Raw genomic sequence first — 26312 nt, forward strand, 5'->3', positions numbered from 1 at the left:
TCTTGACTACTAGACATCCTTGTGAGCCTAAGCAAACACCTCCCACTCATCTCCTTCATAGATTAAACATCTTTGTGAGATTGGGAGTGATTCCAAGTGCATTTGCTTGAGTGATTCCATCTAGTGGCACTTGGGGATCGTTCTAGCTGTGGTTTTCTTGTTACTCTTGGTGGTTGCCGCCACCTAGACGGCTTGGAGCAGCGGAGGAGCTTTGGCACGAGTTGGTGATTGTTCGTGGCCATCTCTCGGTGATTGTGAGGGGTCTTGTACCTTCCCCGGCGGAGAGCCGAAAGGTAACTCTAGTGGATTGCTCGTGTCATTGAGTTACCTCACTTGTGGGTGGGTTCTTGTGGTGTCCTAGTGAGGACGAGGTTCGTGCTACACCTCTTAGCCACCGAACCACCAAGTGTTGGTCGACACAACGGGGACGTAGCGTGCCGGCAAGCACGTGAACCTCGGGAGAAAAATCGGTGTCTCAATTGTGTTTGATTGGCATTCTCCCGGTGCTTGATTGTTTATATTGGTGATTGGTTCATCCCCTACACGGCGGTATAAATATCTCATCTTATCTTTACTTACCGCAAACTAGCGTAATTAGTTTAGTTGCTTACTTTGACTTGTAGAGACTTAGTTCTTGTGTGCATAGAGATCTTAGCAACTAGAATTGTTGGGTAGGTGGCTTGCAAACACCCCTTTAGAGCTAGAGCAAAAAGCTTCGCTTTGTTATTTACTAACCTTTTGCTCTAGTGAGTTTGTAGAATTTTTAAATAGGCTATTCACCCCCCTCTAGCCATATTAGGACCTTTCACCTACGACTCACATACCCGAAGGTTCTCCTCGACAACACTCCACGGGAGTTGAGCAAAGAAAAAAAATAGCATAATTCAGCAGAAGCTCCTTCGCACCAAGAAAGTCGAAGGTCCTAAGATCAAGTGCCAGCAATCCTACGCAAGCGAGACGGCCAACAACACCTTCGCAACATCAGGCATCAAGCACGAGCAGGCTACAGCAACACAAAGATCTTTAGGATCAACAGCACCGTGACGTTGCAATGCATAAACATTGTGTAGAAAAGTGCGAAGGTTGTAATAAAAATACAGCTAAGAGTGCGGAGACCGTAGCCAAAGCAATGGTAAAAATGTCTGATCTTTATTAACTATAAACAATGCACAAAACAGCAGTTTACAACAAAAAAACGAAAAACATCCTTCGACCATCAAAAGTCGAAGGTTCTAAGACTCTCGCACAATTTTTACATACGAATCCGGAATAAGCCTAAGCTCATCGCAGTAATCATGAACAAGAAAATCAACTAAGTCATCAATACTACGCGTAGGAAACTTATGGCGCCACCAATCAATCAGATAACCCCTCGCGTACAGATCTCCACGCTTGAACGTCACCGGGGTAACGTAGCTCCCTTCAACAAAATTCGAAGGAAGAACATCCTCTGGAGCAGATCTCACAACCTGCGCAAAAAAGAACAATTTCAAAACCAACCCAAATGAAGAATAAAACCAAAACGTATAACGAAGCTTCCGAACCTCCGGAAAACCATGAAGAAAAGGCTCAGCCACATCCTCAGGAACCTCCGTCACCCAGCATACCCTATCCTTCTCACCGAAGATGCGAAGGATAGGATATGGCAGCTGCATAAACACATCAAACCATGTCAAAGAAATATACACATACACATAGCCTACGATAAACGAAAAACAAAACAAAAACCACCACCTAAGCCGGAGGCCATGAACCTCGGCGCGCAAGCGACCGGACGAATTCAGATCGTTCGTCATCTAGGTCGTATCCAACAAACTCAAACATATCCACCACTCTCATGTTAGGGAAGGCAATCCGCCAGTACTCCCACAACTCGCCAGAAGCATAAATCCCCTTGTAAAAAATTGAAAGGGGAGTAATGCAATGATCCTGCGCAGGTCCTCCGCTAGAGACCTGCGCAGGATCAAAGTGTAAAACAAAGGCTTATCCAAAAACAACTCAATATATTACATTTTCAACAGTCTTTACAAGTTAATCAAAACCTCCGGCATTTCTTACAAAAAAGCGTCGCATGTGCAGCAGACGCAAAAAACTAAGAAAACCTACAAACTAAATAACCTCACACCTGAGGTGGAGGAGGAGCAGAAGTCTCGGGCTGCGCTGAAGCTTTGGCGCCAGATCCCTTCGGAGCCTTAGCACTTAAGTCACCAACCTCCGCTCCAGCCTGAGTCGGAGGACGCGCTTCGCTAGGGGGACGCGAAGAACCAGGCTTGTCAACCTTAGCCTTCTTGGCAATCTCCTGCAAAACAATAATCTTAAGAAACATTCCGAACTAGCAAAACATAATGCAAAAGAGTAACCAAATCACACAAACCTCAGCTCGGCGCGCCTCCGCCATCTTCTTCGCCTCAGCCCGCCCAAACCTAACCCAGAACGAACTGATGAAGTTCCGGACAGATTTGCGCAGGCTCGAGGTGCCCTCGCCAACATCCTCCGCCGATGCAAACTCCTCCTTAGCAACCCCCTCGACGTGGGAGCAACCTCCGCGGCGCAAAAGCCTAGCGAAGGAGCTAACCGCCGCCAAAGCCCCAAAATCAACAGCTCCCCCAACAAAGTCAGGGAGCATGCAGATATGGGACTTCAGCCATGCGAGGCTAGCCCCAACGTCACCGCTGGGCGGAGGAGCAGAGGTGCTACCTCCGAACTGTGCCACTGAGTTGGTATACAACCCAACGACATCCGCAGCCTCCGCCTCTGCCTTCTGCATACGAGTCTGCATTGCAGCCGCAGACTCGCGCTCAGCGTCAAGCTCCTTGCGGAAGCGGTCAGCAATGTCCTCCGCCTTCTCATCTCGCTGCAAGGCCAAGTCCCTAGCCCTCTCCGCCTCAGTGGCACTTGTGCGGAGGACAGCTGCCGAAGCTTCGGCATCTTCTTTCTCTTTCTTCAAAGCCTCCGACCCAGCCTTGTAATCATCCCTTTCTTTTTTCAGGGACGAAATTTCCTGTCGGGCAGAAGAAAGCCCCGTAACCTCCTCCGACAAGCAAGCCTTCTCAGCCTCTAAGGTCTCGTTTTCCTTCTTCAGAGCACCAATAGCCTCGTCCCGGCAAATAACCTCCCGGGAGCAACGCTCCTCCAAGGCGGCAGCCATGTGATGACCCTGCTCAAAAAATAAAAGTTACAACCAACCTCCGAGCGAAAAACGGCGAAGGAAAATATAACACATCGCAAACGTACAAGGCTATGGTGCTCATATTGCACGCGGAGTAGCGTGTCAAAATCCATGTTGCGAAGCTTCTGACGGAAACGATCTGTAAATCAGAAACAAGTAAGAAAAAAATCATAAGAAACAAAAACCCATTAGCGGAGGCCAGACAACAAAACTCCGACCAAGAATGAACCTCGCGCAAGGCATCAGTCCAACCTGTGATCGAAGGATCAGAAGCTCCTGCGCAAAACCAAAACCAACCTTAGAATAAAATACAAAAAAAACCAATGAGTTGAACAAAGAAGAAGAAACTCACCGGGACCAAGAACATCAGCAGGCGAAGGCCTGCTGACCAGCGCAGAAGGCGCAGGCTCACGCCGCGGAGGAACAGCAAGTCCTTCCTGCGCAACGCTGGCGCCTTTAGCCAACTCCTCCGCGGTAGCCAGCCCAGCAAAAACATCCTCTGAAAAATATATAAGTAACATGAGACCAAGTCAATCAAAAAATACAGAAAAACAAGAATCAACAAAAAAATCTTTACCCATGTACAATGAGTTTATACCATCTCCAGCCGGACGCGGGGGAACCTCCACCCTCTTTATCCTCCGAACAGAGGCAGACTCTGCTTCATCACTGGATTCATCCCGCACATCCTTTGGCGGAGATCCTCCACCAGCTAAAACCTCCCGCGCAGGAATATCAGCCACCGCAGGATTCGCCTCCCGCGCAGGACTCGCCTCAGGGGCCTCCGCGTCGGAAGACTCCTCCCCAAGAAGGGACGCGAAAGGCGCGCGTACAGAAGAGACCGCGCGGGAGGCTTCAACCTCAGGAACTCCACCAGCAGAAGCGGCCTCTGCAGGAATAGAAGCCACCGAGTTAGACTCGGCAGCAGAAGAGCGGGCAGAGGAAGACTCCAAAGGAGTCTCCAGCACAACCTCCGCCTTGCGCTTCTTCGCAAGTTGCTTGACAGCACCGCCACCCTTCCTTTTCTTAGCCTCCGCCGCAGCAACGGCCTTGGACGAATCCTTCTTCTTCTCCAGGCCGAGCAGAACCTCCGGAGGAACGACATAATCCTCATACTCGATCCCCAATTCTTCAAAAACGCGATTGAAACGCGGCATAGTCCCAAGTGCGGACTTCCGCTAGAGGTATTCCTTCTCTGAGATCTTTCCAACGATCCTCCGAGCAGAAACCTCCACGCAGTCAAGGAAAGATTCCTTCACTTCATCCTCCGGCAAACCCGCGCCAAACCGAGGAAACGACAACCCCTCCGGAGGACCAAAGACCGGTACTTGCACCATTTCAATGGTGAACTCGTCGGTCCTGCGGCCAAGGAGCCAGTAGTCGGCTGTGACCATCTCCTCGACCAAGTCCCGACCTCCGGAGTATCGGCAAGCCAGCGCAAAGGCCTTGTCGCAAGCCAGTCGCGCCTCAAGCTGTTCCTCCGACACCGGCTTCGAAGGATCAACCTTGTAGATAGGCTTGAGCTCACTCATCTCAGACGCATAAGGGTAAACCTTATCAACGCTACCGTCTTCCAGAGTCCTCGACGCAGCGGGGGTCTTCACATAGAACCAGGCTCTCATCCAATCCTTCTCCCACTTCCCCTTTTGGCAGTAGGAGATTTCATACCTTGGCCCAGGCATTGTGCGGCGCGGCATGAACGCGCAGCTTCCAAACTGCGCAATATATTCAACACCTTCGGCATCCTTCACCTTTTTAGGCTGGCGCTGGAGCTCAAAGTACGAGCAGAAAGTGTCGATGTGGGGCATAGCTCCGTAGGATTCGCACGCCCAGGCAAATTTGCTAAGGGTCAGTATCCCATTAGGGCTGAAATGCTGCAACTCCACGTTGAAACTCTCCATCACTTCGCGAAGGAAATGATACGGAGGCATCCGAAGTCCGCAAGTAAAGAAGTCCCTGAATACCACCGCATACCCCTCTTCAGGCGCAGGCACCGTCTGACCCGCAGGAGGAGCCTTCGCTCGGCCATCCTTGAAAAACCTAGCTTCAACCATATCGACAATATCCTCCGTCCTGACAGTCGACTCACCAAACTCGAAAGTGATCGCAGACATCTCCTCAAACTCCTTCGCACAAATCAAGTCGCCAACAGAAGCTTCGACGTCAGATAACGTCTCCTCCAGATCCTGAGCCGCAGCCACCTCAAGCATCCAATCTTCAAACCTCCGCAACCAACCACCGGACCTCACACTAAGGAAATTACGCAAAGGACCAGAAAAATCTGACCTTGAAGGGCGAGGCGAAGGAAAATGAGCCACCTTATATCCTCCGCAAACACTTGAGAGCTATACGCAACTAAAGCAAAAATGAGCTGGCGAAGGAAGGAACGCAAACAGCAGGTAGCAACGGTGAGAACCAAGCGCCCCCTCCTCCCCCTTTTATAGGGGGGGCCTGCGACCGCGCGGCCGTTGCGATTCCCAGCGCCCAACGGCTAAAAGCGGAGGGCTCGGCCCGACCGTTGCAATTCCCCGGTGCCAACGGCTACCTCCAACGGCTAGACGTGCAACTCAAACGACAACCCAATATCCTCCGCAACCTAACGCGCGAAGGATAGAAAGCTCCTAGAACAACAATGATCGGAGGATCCTAGCAAAACAAACAAACTAATTAAATTCATGACCAAAGAAAATATTTTTCCTACACCGCTAACAACCACATCCTGCGCACCAGGGGGGAAGGAAGCAACCATGCTCGCGACTGCGGGCATGTTTTTGAGCACATGGACCGCAGGAGTGCCATTAGCCAAAAAAGGGGGAACTGTTGGGGAACGGCTGCATCCTTCCCCCTGGTAGCGTCAAAGGTTATCCTTCACCCGAGGAACCTCCGACGCCTGAAGCGTCGGAGGATATCCTCCACTGGAAAATACTAATGTTGACGACTCGTCTTGTCGTGCTAAGTGTGTGCAGGGACTGGGACACCGGCGGAGGCCCACAAGCAAAGAAAGGGGGGGAACCTCCGACCCTCCCGGGTCCGAGGATGGCGAGAGACGCGGCCAGACCGAGGAACCTCCGACTCAGGCTGAGGGACCTCCGACACTGAAGCGTCGGAGGATCTGCGATTGGGCGGAGGATCCAAGCCTCCGTCCAGCTGAAGCCCCAGACAGGGGGTAAACGAAGGGCTCGCAATGTGAAATTACGCGGGTGACTTAGGGTCAATAGACTGTGATGTAAGAATATGCTGGAATATCCCCCACCGTCACGGGGTATTTATGTAAATGTCATTAGGTCGGTTTCCGGGCCCTATATAAGGGGCGTGATGCCTTCATTAATAAAGAGGGAGAGCATTCATTGTATTCACCTACTGTCGAGCTCACTGTTCACTACTGTTCACCCTCTCACGGTACCGAGTGAGAAGATCCTCGATTCGCTGTGCTGCTGGGGAGTGCGCGGAGCATTTTCCCAACAACCCCGCTCGCGTGCCCCCTGCCGCGTCTCCCTTCCTCTTCCAGGCTCCTCGGATGAAAACGGATCAGATACGAACAGATATCATTGATATCATATTTGTTTTCATATTTTTGGTCGGATTCGAATTCAAATACGGATAGTGTCAACCATATCGGATAAGATATGATTAGATATCGACATCACGAATATACGATTTAAGTATTCGGATACGGATACGGTATCGGATGTATTCTCTACCGTCACAAGCTAAAAGTAATAATATTCTCTACCACATCATCCATCACAAGCTAATAAAGTAATAATAGTTAGTACAAAGCATGAGTGAAACAATGAAATAAACTCAATGATGCAACCCCCCTATATTTCCCATGGTAGACGAGAACCATTTACAAATGAGAGAACCATTTACGAATGAGGGAGATCATGTCATCTGGCACGCAAACATGACTCATCTGAGTCTCCAAGGAACCTTTGCCCCGATGGACATCTGTTAAGGGCACCTATTTTAGCATGCATGAGCTGGAACCGCCAATTTTTAGGTGTCCACTGAACACATTCTTGTCATAGAGGTCCACATCCCAGAAGAGATCATCTTAGCATCCAGACGTTGCAAGGAACTGGTCATAGGGACACAGCACTGGGAGCTTGCAGGAATTGGGGTGCCATTGTTCATCAGCTGTGCAGAGAAACGTATCTGCTTGAGGATCCTGCGGAGATGACTGCTCAATGGATGATTCACCATCCTGAAAGTTAAGAACCTTGTGAGCTCATGCACAATAAGGGTGTGGATAGAGAACGAACTGCATGGTGTCAATAACTTTTATTATGCCTAAATAAAGAGATAAAGAAACATTTAATTCCTCCTGGGTTGAATCTCAATATCTGATTTTAAATTATCCTATCAGATAAAAACATTGAAACTGCAACTTTAAGAAAGGAAATGCAAAGTAAAAATAGGTGCCAGATATCTTAAGTAAAGTTGCTTCCTTCACTTGGTGACACTGCAAAATGTACTCAGTTCACATAACGTCCAACTGTCAATGAATACTGTTTTTATAAACTATTGGCAGCTGTTTAACTGTGGACAGCTCAAGATGCTCATGATCTCTAACCTCTTTTCCACGGACACTCATGCAGACAGATAGCTTTTGCTGCTTCCCAATCAGAAGTGCTTCACATTGGTTGGCTACCTCCTTGAAAGGCAGATCCTTATTTGTTGAAACTGACAACCTTCCAACATGCTGAGATGTTTCCGAAACCTATACATAAATTATAACTCTTCTCAGAATTCATTAACTTATATTAAAAATGCTCTTAGTGTTACCATCATGTAAGAGTATGAAATTATGTTCTAAAAATTGATCGAAAAAAATGAATTATGTTCTAACAAGTGTCAAACAATTATCGAATGAAATACACAAAGATATTCTTTTTTTCCAGAGCATTTTGAACAATGTAGAAGAAACAGGAGATAAGTACATACTGAATTAAGAAGCCGGTCAACATCAAGAATGCTGTTACATGGCGGATGTCGCAAGTGTGGTTCTACTAAGCTGTCAGATGCTTCAACGAGAGTATCATCTTCAAAAACAAATCCCAATGGAATAACCTGCAGAAGTACCATCATAGTAATATAAGAACAAACTGATAAAACTTCACAGGTGTTTACTTGTTCCTCATCTATCACGAACAAGACTGATCACCTCCATAGACTTTTGGTGCAGTTTTCCATTTTGTGCTGGAGACTTCGAAGGTGTTTCAGTAAAATGAGATCCCATACAGATGTCATCTGCTGAAAATTCCTCAAGCAGCTGTTTTCTAATAGTCGACAATTCTGACTGCAGAGAGAATAACATCAGAGCATTGCCAAATAAGCAAGTAAAAGGTTCACAGCATGAGGAATAGCATATATATCATAATCTTTTGTCCAGTACCTCTGACAGATGTTCCAAGCTGTCAAGTATAAGAGACACTGATGTTTCTTTTGACTGATCTTCATTTATGTCAATGTTGGAGAGTGATTTCAGAGCTAGATCGTCATCTTCTTTTGAACCATAGAGTTTCGTGCAAGGCTCAGCAGCACTATCAAGAGCCTGCAATCTGCAGTCTTCTATTAAACAAAGAAATGGATCAACCTGCAACAAGGCACATAAAAATAACAGGTGAAATTCTATATTCTCATTTCTTGGACCAATGATCCAATGCTGCTGAACAACTCACTCGAGATCAATTCATAACAGGCAGGTCTGTAAAGCAGTAGATTAAATAGTTCTGTACTGGCTCTCAATGAAAGAAGGGCAACAATTGACACAATAACTTCTAACTCAGAGCTAAGCAAAAACAGGCCAGTCTCGTCCAATTAGGCATGCCCTGGCAGATTCAATAAGAATTTCAATATGGGCCTCGGTACTACTTCCTGAGACCCTGAACATGAAATCTCAGGCTTGATAGCACAAGGAGAGCTTAGCTGGCCCAGGCATGGTACCCGTCCTGGCCTGGGATCTGCTCAGATTGGATTGGGATTTGAGTGTTTCGTGTACTGTTTTTTTGGGAATGCCTCATACATGTCTTTAGCTGGCTAATACAGTACCAAAATTCACTGGACTTTTTAGTTGCCTGTATAGTTCACATACATGACTTCACTGCAAATACAAATGAAGCAAGGAACTTGTTTCACTTACTGTACTTTCTGTCAACACATGCTTCACAACTGGAATGAGCGCTGGAATGCTAAAAGCTTTCGAGAAAAACACGAGCATTGAAGTTGCCAAAGTAAAAAGAGAACGCCTGCGTGAAGGTGGAAGAAAACCTGCAGAGCATGTCCATAGGATTACATTATAAATATGTATATACAAATGTTGAAGTGAAAGAAATATCCATGTGGAAAAGATTTGGCAGAAGCACAAGTTTTTCACTGTGTATTGTACAGCATAGTTCCCCAGGCATAGTTATATATGTGAAGTTCAAATTAGCAAGCCTTTGGTTCTGAGTTAGTTCCCAACTTGTGAGGAGAACTACAAAACCGGCAATTCATAAGTACTAAGTACTTAATGATTCTGAGTTGCCATTGAAGCTCAAGTTAACATGCTAGCAGCATCCCATTTGTATAAGTGTCACTGCCACCACGTGACAATTTTTATCTTACATGAAGGAATATTTGTTTCGACTGACAACCACATAATAAAGATGCTAAAAGAGTTATTCTGACTCAATAGATGATGAACACTGTATAAGAGGGAAGCATACCTGCTTGTAACGAAACACTTCTTAATGAAAAGGCAAGCTGAAAGCTACCAACCAAAACTTCGGCACCTGAGCCCTGCAGTAAGAATAGGTTAGGTACGAACTAAACAAATCAAAATAGAGGGGGAAGTGGCAAGGAGAGAGAGAGGAAACTATGCAAGGTTAAGAGTGCAGTTGTATGCGTTCACCCTCGATCAACAATCTAGCAAATCATACAAATGAGATAAAAAATGTTGACTTTGATCCATGAAAGAGAATTGATTATGATGTAATTGGCAGTGCAATAAATCCAACATCTTATGGAGAGCGCTATAATAGTTTTAGTTTGCTTTGCCTTTGAGCTGACAGATTCCTGTGTTCAATGGTGTTGAATGTGAAAAGTAAAATGGGTTCCCAATACCGAGTAATACACTACGCAATAATATTGACAGCATTACGACCTTGTCTCATACCGACAAAGAGTAAAGCCAAATACATGCCATGTTTCAGATATAAAGCAGAGTAATGTGTCCTCTCACCTTGGCTCTAGAAAACAATAGCATCAAGCTGTAAGTATGAGAAATTGCTTCATAATTCCGCGGAACATTTTCAGGCAACAGTGCCTGAGTCCATAAGGAGGAAAGAAGAAGATTTGCCTGACGAACACTGAGCATGAGGGTGACAGCATCCTGCATGTAAATAATGATACCTTTTATTCTAGTGAGAAAGGAAAAGGCATAGTTACTAGAGGATCCTACTAGCCACAAAAAGGAAAATCTAACACGGACCTTTTCCTGATTTGGAGTTGGTTCACTTGAAGTACTTGTATCTGTGGAAGAGGGAAGAGAAATATCTTTTGTACTAGCCATCCTTTGAATAGTATGTGACTTGAATAATTTTGCATCATTTGCACTGATCTCATCTGCATTCTCTGCATCATTTGCACTGATCTCATCTGCACTCTCACTGATGGGCAGTAGCTTTGTGTTATCCTGGAGCGGACTTTCACGAAATGAAAGCATGTCTCTTTTAAGTTTCCCAAACAAAGCAGCAGAAGATGAAAACACCGATGTTGTTCTAGATAATGTCCTTCGGAGATCAATCTTCCTTGTCTGTGATGTGCCTGCAAATGAGCATGGAGCGACAGAAGAGGGAACAAGAACAACAGAGAAAATCCGATGTGCTCCTAAATGTGTCTCACAATCTGGATAGACCATTGCTAAAAGCAGTTGATGAAACAACGCCTCAGGAAATGCCTACAATGTGTAGTATAGTTAGTAGAGCTGGTATAGTTAGTAGAGGATGCAGAAAAATATTGTCAATCAACTTACTTTGCTCTGATGTGACAAGTTTGGCAATGATGCAACTATTTGAGCAGTGCGATATGCTGCAGAAATAGTAGACCGTGCAACAATCATAGAACTTGAAATATTTTCCAGTACTACAGCTAATGTATCAAGGATAGGTCCAGCATCACCGACCTGAAGAGGACAAAAAAAAAACAAATTATCCATAGACTGCATCTGTGGAGCTATAAATGAAAAAAAAAATAAAGCAATACACCTCTAAAATATATTTAGAAAAATTGACCTTTCTAGACAACTGAACAAGACATTCATCTACAGCTTTCCCATATCTGCTATTCCATTTGACCATGCTGTCTCCAGGATCTGCATCAGTGGCCAAGGATTGCATGCTTTTAGCCATATGCCTGACCATATCACTTATTGAAGCCATCAGTGCTGTAGAAGACTGAGCTTTGGAGTGTTCAGCAAGGCGTGAAGTAACTTCAATGATATCTAGATTCATATCTGGTTGTTTCAATACATTCTTGTGTTCAAGATGCTTGACTAACATAGACAACAATATATGAGCATTCTGTCCTGGCATACAATGATGTAAATATCTGTCAGAATCAGCGATGGTTAAAGACAAGAATGCCTATATAGATTATATAAATATCACAGATAATAAGTACAAAATGTATACAAATCAAATAAGAAGATTGAGGAAACAATGAATACCAGATTTCTCCATCACAATCTGCATATCCAGCAGGACACACAGTGCAAATCCTTTAGAAGGTGACCATAGATTGTTATTATCAAAATAACGAAATATAGCTTCCAGAACTCGTCGCACTGTTGTTCCTCCCCTGGATATTCTAGCAAGGTTATGTAGACAAATCCCTGACCAAAAATTTGGACTTGTTGATTCTTCTCTGTGGGAAAATGATTTAAAAGATATAATATATTAGATAAATTTCATACAGTATAAAACTTTCAAGTATTCCACATGCCTGAACTTTATTTACATTGTCAAACTTAATTCACCGTGAACAGTTCTAATAACTTTCCATGAAGGAACCCTTGTCAAAATGGTAACAGCAGGAGGTTCATGACCTTCAGCTTTGAGCACTTCATTCACCCATTGAATTCGTCTATCCTCAACAGCGGCATCATTATCAGCATTTGCGTATGGGCTCTCATAATTTTCCAGAACTGCAGAAACAACCTGTGAAATCATTGAACAGTAGTAGCTGAGAATAGAGGAGCGGTGGAAATTATAATGACACGTCATTCTACACTTCCAGGCTTCCTGCTATATGATGCTGGAAGGAATTGGACATTACAAGCTAATAACTAAAGGGTATGACCAAAAGCTTTATCTTGCATGATTTGGACAAAATTTACAGGGCTATGAACCAGCCATGACATGTCCAAGCTCACCCTAAGGTATCCTATCTAGAACTCTAGATCTATTACAACATTAGATACTGGAAAGTACTATGGGTTACTGAATTATTCAGAATCACCAAAAATAAAGGCTTTGGTTGGGCTAACAACTGTTTACTTTACTTCTTACCAAAATCAACTAAGCAGCAAGGGGGAAGACAAAACAACACACTTACATTATCAAGCTCTGCTGACATGTGGGAGTACTCACCCATAAACCAAATCTGCAAGCACACAAATCAACATTAGGCATTAAAATTGTGGGGAAACAGAAAGAAATGCAAATGTAGCAGAGCGGAAAATGAAATGAATTTTTTGTTAATTTTGTTGGAACATTAGTGGCCTTTTTATAAGAGGAAGGGGCATTGAGATCCAAAGGATTTAGTTCAAGTTTGACAAAAAGAATCCTCCTGTTTCAAACAGGTCCTAAGAGGGAACATAGAGCCTACATTCTCTTTCCGGGATGGCGGTCCACAATCATTGTTTGATAGAAGGGGTTGAATTGATTATCTTGAACAGTATGGTGCATGAGAAAGAACTTTTTAAAAATATCACATCATACTATGAATTACTCCTATCAATGAATACACAATGCAGGACAAGCTAATCTTGAACCAAACAGCTCCACACCAAGAAGGCCACAAGGCATAACAAGAGAAACAAATACCATAGATGAAAGAGCTTGTAGCCCAGCTGCATGAAGAATGCATATCTTCTCCTTTTCACCCATCTCTTGGGCCAGATGACATAGTTTAGGAATCTGGTTTTCTAAATTGAACATGTAAGTACTGTCAACCTACAATGAGAAGTTAATAATCCATGAGTTAAAACAGTCTAAAAAGAGACTAATAATACATGATGCATCCATTTTGATGCCACAAGAATGTTTAAATACCTGATGATTTATAAAGTCAAAAAGTGTTTGACATGCTAATTTCCGCAAGTCATCCTGTCTATTTTGCTCCAATAATGTCTCTACAATTGTTAGCAAGCTGTTGGCAAAAAGTGGCCTGCAAAACAATGGTGTCACCCATTACATTAATTGTTCACGTTTATATATAAACTAAATTTCATTTATCGATGCAACACTTTCTTATTAAAGTTCCAATACATAATGAGTAAGAGCATATTTCCTATAAGAAAAAGAACTACAATTTTTGCTCCAAGTACAAATTCAAATGTTATCACAGAGCAAGGTCCATCTAAAACTGAAAAAAAAATAATGATCATTGAAGAAAAAATAATAAATTGTCATTGAAGATAGCAAGTTACAATGCTTTGAAACTAGAAATGCATGGCATATGCAAAGGAGAAAAAATGCAGCTATGTTTATAAGTAGAAAAAACTTACAATTGCTCCTGACAAGAACATATCACCTTTCGATAGATTGCCATAACAACTTTCACTGAACCATAGCGCTCAGCCCTAAATTCCTTGTAGCATTTTTGCTCTAAGTAAACTGTAATCTGTAAAAGAACATACATAATTTTCACGACAGTTTTCATAATTGAATTGAACTCATGTAACACTTTAAACTATACAGGCAAGGCATAAAAAAAATAAACCTTTGGAACACGCATAGGATTCCTTGAAATATATTCACACAGTTTCCCTATCTTGCGATCATTTGGTCCTTCATCCTGAAAAGAAGAACAAGGACTTTTGCAGCTAGCACTCACATTGTAGAGACTTGCCAAAACAAAGGTTCTTATAGTTATGTGTCCATTCTTGAAAATATAATGACAACAGAAATTTTACAATAATCGCCTCCATGTCTACAACAAATACTTTTGTGGAGGTAGAATGTGTTACAGAATGAGATAAATAGAGACAATAACTGTAATGGAGAATCTCAAACCATGCAACATTATATTGTCTCTGATACAGAGTAATGATAGGTAGGCTATAGAAATAGTATATATGACCAGAACTTTGGAGCATTTGTAATAGACGGGACCTGTGTCCGAGGGAAGATTTCTGCAAGCAACTTCTTGTAGCGCTTCACCGGATGGCGGGACCTCGTCCGCAGGGATGGGCAAATGAAGCAGAGCTTCTCGCATGCTGGCAACACCTCCCTCGAGACCACGCCCATCGACATAAGGGTTCTTAGGCTTCACCAGTGCTCCTCCGCACAACATATGGGCAACTCCACTGCTCGAACCAAACCCTGATAAAGAGGAAAGTTTTTAGTCAAATCACAGCCCATGGATCAATAACAATTTTCAAGCATGCCCCAACGAGCAAATGAACCAAATCGATCCCATCTACTACATTAGCAACATGCCAAACGCTCCTCAAATCAATCACTATCGCTCACCACCAAGCACTAATTCCACGAGCCACTTGACCAACACAGCACTGCGGTCAAAGCAACATTACCAATCAAACATTTGAGAACGTGACGGATTGCACGCGAATGAAACAAGCATCCACCACTGACCAGACACACGGGCCCATCTAATGCTCACTGCAAAGTGATTTGGTCCATTTGAATATTTGAATTTGATCACCGATGCCTATTTGCAAATCGCGACTGATCCGCTCTAAATAATTTGGCTAAAAAAGTTCCTCTATCAGGGCTACTTGCTTACTTCTAATGTTTGACAGTATCCTGTTCCCCAAATCCAATCAATGTTGGTGCTTCTGCACGTCTCAGATCCTCCGTAGTCCACTGAAAAAAATATGTAAGACAAAATCATAATCTTACACACTATGAATGGCAAGAAGCATTTGATAGTGCTTCTGCTACCAAACATGTGGTCAGAACCAATTAAGATGCATCAGCTTCACTGGTACCAAATAATGCTGAACCAGCCAACCAACTCTTGTGCCTGCAGCCTATACTCATTGTTTCAGTGATACAGCAGAACCCAAAATTGGTCAGAAGAGTGTGCTTGCAAGACAGCAGTATGTGATGTTATTTGTTTCCAACAAGAGATCACAGATGAGAAGGAACAAGTACTTGTAATAGTTCTCAAGTCAGCACCACTAACAATGACCACAAGTTGTACAGAAAAATTTATCAGTAGTTCTCTTTTGTTCATAACCTATCAGCTACATGCCTTAATATTCAGATTTGGGTTCAAAATAGATTGACAAAACACTACTCTGACTAATCACTTCTACCAGATTACAAGGATATGGATTAACTTCAAAACTTTGCTACAAGTCCACTGCTATAGAGCTCCCTTCGGAAACAAAACCACAAACATTATATTTTGTTCACATGCAGTTTTTCAAAAGACAGAAAATTAGGACTAACATGAAACAGATACGCACAGTTCACAACAATAATTGCACCATAGCAGCCAGGCACGAAGCACCTTGCCCAATTCCTCTAGAAGTGGCCTTGGAGGCAGCTTTATAAAGTACAAGAAAGCTATGTTAAAAACTGCCCAAAAAGTTCATTTGGTGTACTTGGCAATTGTAATGAGCAAATGGTATTATGAGTCATCTCTTTTTTCCTAATTGAACAAATATTGCCCTGAACTTCAGAATCGGGACTAGAGGTGATATTGATCCTTTAACTCATTCATTGAAAATTCCTATTCCTAGGACAAATTACACTTTGATTTAAGGGGTCACTTACATTACTAATGAAAAAAGTACAAGGTTTTTTTAACGAACGGTGAGATTAGCAGCAACTCTACACAATTTTTGCTTGCAATAATAGTTTCCAGGTCTGCATCATCTTGAACTTTCAAAGGAATTATTTCCTAGATCCTTTCACAACTATTAATCAAATCATAATATCATTCCACACGGTTTCCCCATTTGCTTCTGTAGTGGTATACTATCCTGACAATCCAATCAAATCAGATCCTAAATTTTGAAAAAGGAATTCAGCTGCTATTCATACAAAGCAACCAGACATCCAGAATGTGTTGAACTTGAGTATTGTACACACCTTGCGGGCAAAACATATGAACCAATTAACACATGCAGGCTAGGTCGCCCATACCTTACCAGCAAAGGAAGAAGAAGCTTAGGCGTCCAGACCCGGGCCGCAACGGGAGCACCACGGCGGTGGCGTCCACCACGTTGTGGCATTCCCTCACCGTGACGCCAGAGATGGAACTGCCTTCACCTTCAAGACGCACCACGTGCTCCGCATCACCGTTGTGGATGGCCAGATGAACGACGGGAGATACGGCGGCCGCGGTGCGCGTGGGGCCGAAGGCTGGACGAGCGGAGCAGCCGAGCGCGTGGGGCCGGAGGGTGGAGGAGCCGAGGTGCTGGGGCGGAGGGTGGACGGACGGGCCATGCAGTGGAGGAGCGGAAGACGGCGGATGAGCGGACGAGCGGAGGCGGCGGAGCTGGGGTCGGCCGCGCGGGTTTCCGTTGCGGGGCGGCGGCGGGACTTTGCTAATTTTGGCGCTCACGTTGCGTCTTCGCTAATTTTGTACGACTATAAACGGCTTGCTTGTTTACCCAAAATCAAAAAAAAAACTTTCAAGATTTCTAGTCCTATCGAATCTTACAACATATGCACGGAACATTAAATATAGATTAAAAATAATTAATTTTATAGTTTGTCTATAATTTATAAGACAAATCTTTATTACTTATTTTAAATGTTTAAAAAAATAATTGTATGGTTATAATTATAGATAAAATTACAGACATGTGATTAGTTATTTTTAATGCTCAAAATATTCATCTCGCAAATTACATACAAACTATACAGTTAGTTATTTTTTATATTTAATGCTTACTACATGTGATGCAAGATTCGATCTGATAAGAAATCTTAAAATGTTTTTAAATTTTAGGTGGAACTTTCCTGGGTGAAAAGTTTTTAGGTTCTATAGCACTTTTGTTTATATTTACCAATTACTATTTAACCATGAACTAACTAGCTTAATACATTCGTCTCGTAAATTACAGCTAAACTATGTGATTAGTTAATTTTTTCGTCTATATTTAATATTCTATATATATGCCGTAAGATTTGATGTAATAAATAATCTTAAAAAGTTTTAAAAAGTTTTCGGATTTCGAGTGTAACTAAATAAGGCCTCACTAGACGCTTGGTCTTTCAAATGTTTGGCCTTTTTGTGTCATGATGACAGTGGACAGGCAGCGAAAGAAAAGCTCCAAAATTTTGCTACAGCAACTGCAACATTTCAAAGAAAACAAAAGAAGTCAACAGATGTCTGAGGTATGAGTAGTACTCAATCCATTCCAAATTTTAAGTCGTTTGACTTTTTTAATATCAAGTTTGACCACTCGTCTTATTCAAAGTTTTGTACAAAATATCACTTTTTTTGTTGTATATTGGTTTATTAATAAAAGTTCTTCAAGATTGACTTAAATTTGACTATATTTGCATAAAATTTTTGAATAAGACGAGTGGTCAAACTTGGAGTAAAAAAAGTCAAACAAGATGCAGGGAGTACCATGCGCCTCGTGTGCCCGCTAAAATGCAAAAAAAATTGTTGACGGCCCAAAACCTCGTGCCCCACCACCAGTAACAGGCGGAGCATAGGCCGGGTCTCAGGCTAATAAGGCCTACAATCAACAAACTGGCCGTAAATGAAGGCCCATTACTGCATAAATGCCCACTTCTGCGGTTTTGCCATACCACAGGTCCACAGCGCACTGCAGACAGGATATTACTGGAGAGTGGAGACAGCAAGCATATGATGCGCCTTGTTGGTGAAAATTTTATGTATACTAACACATTTGTTTGTATTTAATAATTATTATCTAATTATAGGCTAACTAGACTCAAATGATTCTCGTAAATTATAGATAAATTATACAATTAATTATTTTTTAATCTATATTTAATGTTCATGTATATACCTCAAGATTCGACGTGATGGAAAATCTAAAAAAAAATTTAGAAACTAAACATCCAATAAATACATTGGAAGCGTCCTCACGGCATCAAACTGTCACCTCCTGGTGGACTTCAGATAGTAGGAGTACATCTGTGCGGAGCTGCAGCACCAAGAACAAGGCAAAGAGAAAGTTTTGGATAAAGAAAATCATCCTCCCTATGTATCTATAAAGAAAATCTTTATGATAAAGTTTAGATCAAATATTACAAATATAAATTATGAATAACTTTTTAGTTATTAAATTTGAAAATGTGAAAACCATATGAATAGATTTATCTTAAAAAATACTTTTATGACCATGCTGTTGTCGCCTTTGTTCGTTTCGGCTTACCAGCCGAATCTGTCAGTCATTCAGCTGATTGTATTTGAGACCGAATTCGTTTAGAGAGGTAATCTATCTATATCGAGTTCGAATATTCAACATCCGATACCATATTCATATTCAAATACTTAAATCGTATATTTATGATGTCGACGTCTAATCATATTTTATCTGACAGAGTTGATATTATACTACTCGAATTCGAATCCAAACAGAAATATGAAAACAAATATGATATCAATGATATCCATCCGTATTCGATTCGTTTTCATACATATCACTAGACTGAAAGACATGGACAAATGTTCCACGCACATCTGGAAAGAAAGAATTGGGAGGAAGACGCAGAGCTCCCTTCAATCCAACGAGCGGTCGACAAAGGGGACGATGCAGCTCCTCGGTCATGCAAACCACAGGCCCATCTCAAGCATCTCTCTCGCTACCTTCACGATCTCTGTCAGTGTCTCTGATGAGATGGGATAGTGGGAACCATGAACGAGCAGCTCGATCACCCTTCAAATCTACCCTCGATTGGTTTGAAGAGAGCTCTGCCTTAAATCCAGATCATCTACCGAATCCAACTGCGGCCTAGAACACCAATAACGCCTGCAGCACAAACAAACAAACAAACAAACACTGTCATAGCGCTTACAAAAGATCTCCAACCAAAGATAAATAAAAGGTAGCAAGATAGCTTAGCTTGGGAACGAGTAGCTTGGAAAGACGATGCGTGCCTCAAGTATGTGGGCAAGGGCGACCGAGAAGCGCCGGCGCCATGGTTAACGAAGCAGGTAGATGAGGAAGGATTCATTTCTTGCTGTCGATTGATGGTGATGGGCGAAGAAGGATGCGAGATGGAGGGCTGGTTTTATACAGGGGCCAAGGGAAGCTTATTAGGGAAGGTGTTTATTGCCAGCCATTGCGCAATTCATGCCTTCCTCAACCTGCACCCGTTTCCCTCAACCTGCCACTGCCATTGCGCAATTCATGCCTTCTTTCTTTACGGCAGATCCGTTTCCCGCTTGAATGCTCGGCATCTATTTCCAGATCTTGGCAGGAAAGACATAGAGGGACAGTAAAGCGTCATTAAGCACTGCAGCATTTCTATAGCAGTATACTAGCCGCAATTATTTATTGTATAACTGCATGGGAAAAAAATCTAGTGTACGTACGTCTCTAAAACTAGGGCGTTTATACCGAAAACCAAAAAGTTTTCAATATTTTCTGTCACATCGAATCTTTCGACATATGCATTAAGCATTAAATATAGACGAAAATAAAAACTAATTGCACAGTTTAGCTGGAAATCACGAGATGAATCTTTTGATCCTAGTTAGTCCATAATTAAACAATATTTACCACAAACAAACGAAAGTGCTACGGTAGCGAAATCCAAAATCTTTTCGCATCTAAACAAGACCAGGTGTTCTACTTTTAAACAATTAAAAACCATATAAATAGCCTCAAAGACTAAATTTAAAAGTGCTTCCACGGTCATGACATATTACGTGGATGCAGACATGGTAATGAGACATCAAACAATATTACATATAAACTTCTAACATATCAAGGGTTATAGAGCCCTAAAAACGATGATGGGTTGATTACATACACCTTTCAACGATAAAACTTACCCTTAAAAATATCTAAATTCGCTTGTTTCCTTAGATTATCCATCAAATCTTTTTTTTTTGAATAAATTATCCATCGAATCTGTTCCACGCAAGCACAACTTGTCGTGTGAAAACATAGGAGACTCGTCTCCCAATATTTAAAGAGAGGCAATAGGAATTTTTCATGACAGCTCAAGTGCGAATTGTGAGATTTTTAGCTAGTTTTCAGGGGCTAAAGAACAAGGCGAACAAAAGTTTTGCTCGGTAGACACAGTATACTAGTAGATATAACCTAGATTGATAATGTGATATGGATTCAAAATAGTTAAAGTCAAAGATACATAGAATTAAGGATAGAAAAGTACCAAATACAAGGAGCCTTCCAGCTTAAGAATTGACACCACTTGAACCAATACGACTTGAACCGCCACCCTCAATGCTACATAATTTACAAATATCATACACTTCTTCAATAATCAAGATAACAAGCAAAAAGAAAAGTATTAAAACAATACGCACCTTGGGACCTTGCATGGCAAGTTTATCTTACGATTTCTTATGCCCTGAAAGCGCTCCAAAATATTTTTCCATTCTATAAATTCAAACCAATCAGTAAATCAGTAATGGCCTCAATCTAAATCTAGTCAGTATTCAGTAATGAAAAAAAATAGAGGGATCTTCTCACCTTGCTTGCATTACTGCGTAACCCAAGGGCAGTAGGGCTGGCTGGCTGGGCGCTGGCCACTGGCTGGCCTGGGCGGTGGGCGCTGGCTGGCCGGCTGCCGGCTGGGGGCTGGCCTCCCTCGCTGTCCCGGGCTCCCGGCGGTCGGCGCGGCGGCGTGGTCCGCCGAGGCGTGGAGGTGGAGCAGCGGTGGAAGAGCCGCACGAAGAGGGGAGGGGCAGAGGAAGAGCCGGCCGGCCGGGGCACCAGGCACCAATGGCGGCGGCGGGCGGCGACGGTAGAGCGGGGCGGGGGCAGCACAGCGGGCGTCACACGTCGCGGGATGCGAGTGGGAGCGGGTGAGCGGCTGCGAGGGATGCGAGCGGAAGCCTGGCGTCGAGTTTTTTTTAGGGTTAACCATTTTTGGGCCGGACTGAAGACCCGCTCCAAACGAATTTGGCCCACGAGGGGGGCTGCAGCCCCCCAGCCCCCCGTCCGTCCGCCACTGCTTATACCTAATTTTACATGGAAAGGCATATTTATTTATTTATTTTTGCGAAAGGGAAAGCCATATTTGATGTGTCTAGATAAAACTTTACACTAACTCCACTTAAAAGGATCTTTTAGCTTATTTTTGTCAAGGGGTGATTTATATATTTATACTGGATTTTGCAGACAAAGAACGAAAAGCCCTATTTAAGAGATCTAAATATGACCTTTTCCATGACTTCGCTTAAAGAGAGATGTTCGGTTATACGTTGTCGAGGGATGACTTATATACCTGATTTGCAGTTAAAGAACAAAAACTCATATTTAAAGGATCTTAATGTGACTTTTTAGTGACACCTCTTAAAGGCGCTTTTAGCTTATTTTTGTCGAGGGATAACTTGATACAATTATAACTGGACTTTGCAATTCAAGAATGAAAAGCCTTATTTAAGGGGGCTTGAATAGGACTTTTCAATGACTCCGCTTAAATAGGCTTTTTTAGCTTACTTTTTATTATGGGGTGACTTAGGACGTGTTTGGATGTGACCCGCTTCTAGCCACGCCAAAACTGTGGTTGGTCGTGGCACACCGCTGTTGCAATGAACTTTTTGAGCGCCACATTTTATGGCGAGTTTTACGCTAGAGCAATATATGGCAACTTAAACTGCAGACCGAACCAAAAGTTGTGTCAGAATCTGTGGCTCGCCACCGCTGTGGCGTGGCGGGGTTTGGCCGCAAACCAAGCAGCCTCTTATACGGTTATAACTAGGATTCAGTAGTTAAAGGATGTAAAAGCCATATTTAAGGGGAGTGAATAGAAGTTTTCCGTGACTTCGCTTAAAGGACTTTTTTAGCTTATTTTCATTGTTGAGGAAGGATTTATACCCGATTTTGCGATTTAAGGAAAAACAGATTTCAAGGAGGGTAAGGCCTTGTTTAGTTGATCGTGTTTTTTTTAACTTTCATCACATCGGATGTTTGAACAGATGCATGGAGTATCAAATATAGTCTATTTATGAAACTAAAAGCACAACTAGAAAATAATTTACGAGATGAATCTCTTAAGCCTAATTAGTATATGATTGAACACTAATTGTTAAATAAAACGAAAGTGTTACGGCTGTTAAACTTTAAGACTTCAACCAACCACCCCCTAAATATGTTTTTTTTTCTTGGCATAAGGGGCTATTTGGGTGTTTTTCTTTTTGTCGCTGAGAGAGAACTTGTACCTTTCTGCAGTTACGAAACAAAGATACATTTGGATCCGGAGTAAAATTAGTACAAGAGATGATAGTTTAAACAGACCATTCTTTGTCAATGATCCAAGCATCACCTAAAATGACATGTTAGTCAACTAGTAAGCGGCCGTACAACATTACAAAGCAGCCTAAGGCCCTGTTTAGATAGGAGAAAAAAATTTTAGGTGTCACATCGAATGTGTCGGAAGAATATCGGGAGGGGTTTTAGAAAACTAATAAAAAAACAAATTACATAGCTCGTCAGGAAACTCCAAGACAAATCTATTGGGTATAATTAATCTATCATTAGCACATGTGGGTTACTGTAGCACTTAAGGCTAATCATAGAGTAACTAGGCTTAATAGATTCGTCTCGCGATTTCCAACCAAACTGTGTAATTAGTTTATTTTTATATATATATTTAATATTCCATGTATGTGTCCAAAGATTCGATAAGATGGATAAAAAAATTTTGGGCACAGAACTAAACAGGGCCTAACATCGCACAAAGAACCGGGCCTCAGCATTGGCTTTGTAGACTGGAACTAAGCATTTTGATCCTTTTTTGGAAGGTAGGATTCTCAAACTTTGAATGGAATCCTATAGAAATTTAAAACGTAGGAAAGCTTTTATATGGTGTCCTCTAAATACAACACAAGAAAACACAGGAATTCCAATAGAGACAAATGAGGTCCAACATCATGCTAGTTTTTCATTGTAAAAAAAACATCATGCTAGTTTTCCCCCTATAATTTTGATGGTTTCATGTATCTCATCGTATTCTAGAAGAATTCTTGTTCCAATGGGAATATAAAAGTTACCTATGGACTATATGTTTCTCCTTGTTTGAGGTCAATATAATGGTGAGGGGGAGAGATAGGAGTTTATCCTAGTTTCTTCTATGTATGTCTATTATGAAACTTCTTTTACTCTTACGATGAAACTTTAATCATTTCTGTTCTTTGATATTGTCATGTCTATTTGATAAGTTAGTAGTTTATTTAACACTTATAAATTCATAAACTTTCTTATTTTTCCTTACCCCATACTATAGCTTAAAAAGGGTATTTATGAGACAGATTTATATCCCCCTGTTTTTTTTTCATTATCCCCATACTAAACTTAAAAAGATATTTGTTATGCTCCGGAGAGTACATTCAACTACCTCTGCGCACCAAACAATTCAAGATTTAGTCTCTCGGAAGTTTTATAGCAATGATTATTGGTTATATGTAAATATCCACTACGCCTAAGTGAAAATAACTGAATTAACATAAAAAGAAAAGGTTTTATATTTTGGAAGAGAGTATTACAAAGAACTTATAAAACGCTCATTGATCTATTTTATCTAAATCTACGTGGCTTGCACGTAATTTCATTTATTTATTAACACAAATGTTGTACATTATTGCGTTGACTACAATAAGGGGTGTTTGCTTAGAGTTCGTAAAGATTAACAAGGATTGTAGCATTTTCATCTTATTTATAAAAATTATTGTCCAACCATAGGTTACAAGATTCATTTTACAAATTACTAACTGTGTTCGTAAATAGTCTATAATTAGTAAACCATGCATATGTTATCAATGTAACGGGCAGTAAAGTTTACCAAGAAAACATAGATAGCGTGGATAAAGCTGAATTGAAATCGGCATTGCGCATACGTTGCACGTAGGCATTGAAAGTTTATACAAAAAGCGGACGAATACAATATGCTCATCAACTCACGATACAAGTATCCCAAGTGGTACATCAGGCTCACATATTTCATTCAGAGAATCTCAGTTCTCATTACACCACAAAGCATTTCTTACAGATATCCGGCATCACACCAGATCCAAAGTCCAAACAAGCTTGGCGCAACCATGGCTGTAAGTGCAACTGCTAGAACGACGACGTCCTTGCATCCCCAAACTTGCATCAGTCACTGCACCAACGCATTCAAACATCTATGATGGTTGAGGATAAATAAAAAATGAGCAGCTAGCTAGGCACATCTGATGAAACCGGACCTGGCGCCGCCGACGAGCGAGCTCACCGTCACCGGCCGGAGCGCGGATGAGCTGAGCGCCGAGGAAGCGAGATGCGAATCTGCAATGGAGGAGTTGACGATGTGGCCATGGAGAGGTGAAGCTGCTGGCCGTGCGGCTAGCTGCGTGCGTCCAGAGTAAGATCCAAGAGCACCACCGGAAATATAATGCACGCACGCGCCCGACGCAGGGTAAGAATAGGAAACCGAAGCATATAGAACAAGATAAACGAGGGTGACATAAACTACTGTACTGACATAACACCTCACCAGCAAAGATAGGAATAAAGCGACGCAAGTACGGGGTACCGATACCACACCATCCAGGGCATGAGGATGAGGGCAGCAGCAAAGCAGCCTGCTTCATCCAGCTCCAGCACGGATAAGCACGGCAGACCGTGCCTATTGAATCTTGGAGAAACAGCAGCAGCAGCTAGGAGAAAGGGAAAAAAATCCATGGCTACATACAGCCATGAGCCTCAGATCTCACTCAGGAACAGCCAATAAACAAAGCAAGCATGGGGGGATGGAATGGATGGATCAGGATGCAGAGCTCCCTTCAATCCAAAGAGCGGCCAGCAAGGGGACGGTGCAGCTCCTCGGTCATGCAAACCACAAGCCTATCTCAAAGACTGACGACCACATGAATCTCTTCTCGGGCCCTCTAGAGTACATACACACATACATGATGAGATAGGATAGTGGGAACCATGAACGAGCAGCGGAACCACCCATGAAAAGGGCCCTTCATTGGAATGATAGGAGCTCCGCTTCGAATCCAAGCATCAGGCAGATATATGGCCCAAGAAACGCAAGAAAGAAGCAAAACAAACCATGAGATCTATCCGCAGAAGTCCATAAACTAATGGATAGAATAGATAGGGAAGCAAATAACAATAGCAGAAATAGAAATATAGAAAAAAAAAAGCCAGCAGAACTGGAATAGAAAAACGACGAGAAGGAGAGCTATGAAAAGGGGAATCTGGGGGAGGGAACTGGACTAGACTATTCGCCCTTTGCTGTTCATGGGTTGAAGGGCTGGAGACGAAGGGCTGCTTTTATAGAAGCCGGAGAGAGAGGAGAGTGGAGGGAGGGAGGGAGAGGGCCGCCTGTTCCTGTTCGGAAGGAAGGTGTTCATTGCCTTCCGTTTCCGATTCCCATTTCTTGCTTTCCTTTTTTACTGTGCTTTTATTTAGGAGCATTTATTTATTTATTTATTTATTTATTTATTATTATATACTGTACAGTATTATTACGCGTTAATAGAATTGAAAGGGGACAGGGGGAGCTTTTAATTAGGCAGGAGCATATATCTAGGTCGTGCGTGGATTATCGTCTGCCGCAAGCGACGTCGATCGACGATTTCCTGCCTGTCTACCTACGTCGATCCACTGGCCCACACCACCCATTTTCTTCCAAGGCGTGGCGTCTACGAGTATTTTTTTTCCATTGTACAGTCAGTTGAGATTAAAAAAAAGGTCGTATGTACCGTATTCTCAACATGTACACTATGGCCTTGTTTA

At 42.5% G+C, this 26312-nt stretch overlaps 1 protein-coding gene and 1 long non-coding RNA gene across 7 annotated transcripts; both read right to left on the reverse strand.

The window, feature by feature from the left end:
• On the reverse strand, positions 6885-17033 carry LOC8079044. Of its 6 annotated transcripts, none has more exons than XM_021455427.1 (21): positions 16557-17033; positions 15182-15261; positions 14548-14757; positions 14156-14230; positions 13941-14056; positions 13486-13600; positions 13258-13386; positions 12767-12814; positions 12170-12369; positions 11880-12076; positions 11446-11738; positions 11187-11336; positions 10644-11111; positions 10395-10544; positions 9880-9952; positions 9315-9442; positions 8568-8768; positions 8337-8471; positions 8117-8242; positions 7746-7892; positions 6885-7376 (listed from the first exon to the last, which is right to left on the reverse strand). In XM_021455427.1, the coding sequence occupies exons 3-21, from the start codon at positions 14686-14688 to the stop codon at positions 7227-7229; spliced, it is 3042 nt and encodes a 1013-aa protein (XP_021311102.1). In that variant the 5' UTR covers positions 14689-14757; positions 15182-15261; positions 16557-17033; the 3' UTR covers positions 6885-7226. The 6 variants fall into 6 exon arrangements, with proteins under 6 accessions (XP_021311102.1, XP_021311101.1, XP_021311100.1 ...); XM_021455426.1 differs by having other exon boundaries at positions 15182-15949; XM_021455425.1 differs by having other exon boundaries at positions 16552-17033.
• LOC110434100 lies at positions 24391-25907 on the reverse strand. Its single transcript, XR_002451573.1, has 2 exons — positions 24773-25907; positions 24391-24687 (listed from the first exon to the last, which is right to left on the reverse strand). It is a non-coding gene; the product is annotated as an uncharacterized LOC110434100 (long non-coding RNA).

This window comes from Sorghum bicolor, chromosome 3 (assembly GCF_000003195.3).
Source record: "Sorghum bicolor cultivar BTx623 chromosome 3, Sorghum_bicolor_NCBIv3, whole genome shotgun sequence".
Classification (NCBI taxonomy): domain Eukaryota; kingdom Viridiplantae; phylum Streptophyta; class Magnoliopsida; order Poales; family Poaceae; genus Sorghum; species Sorghum bicolor.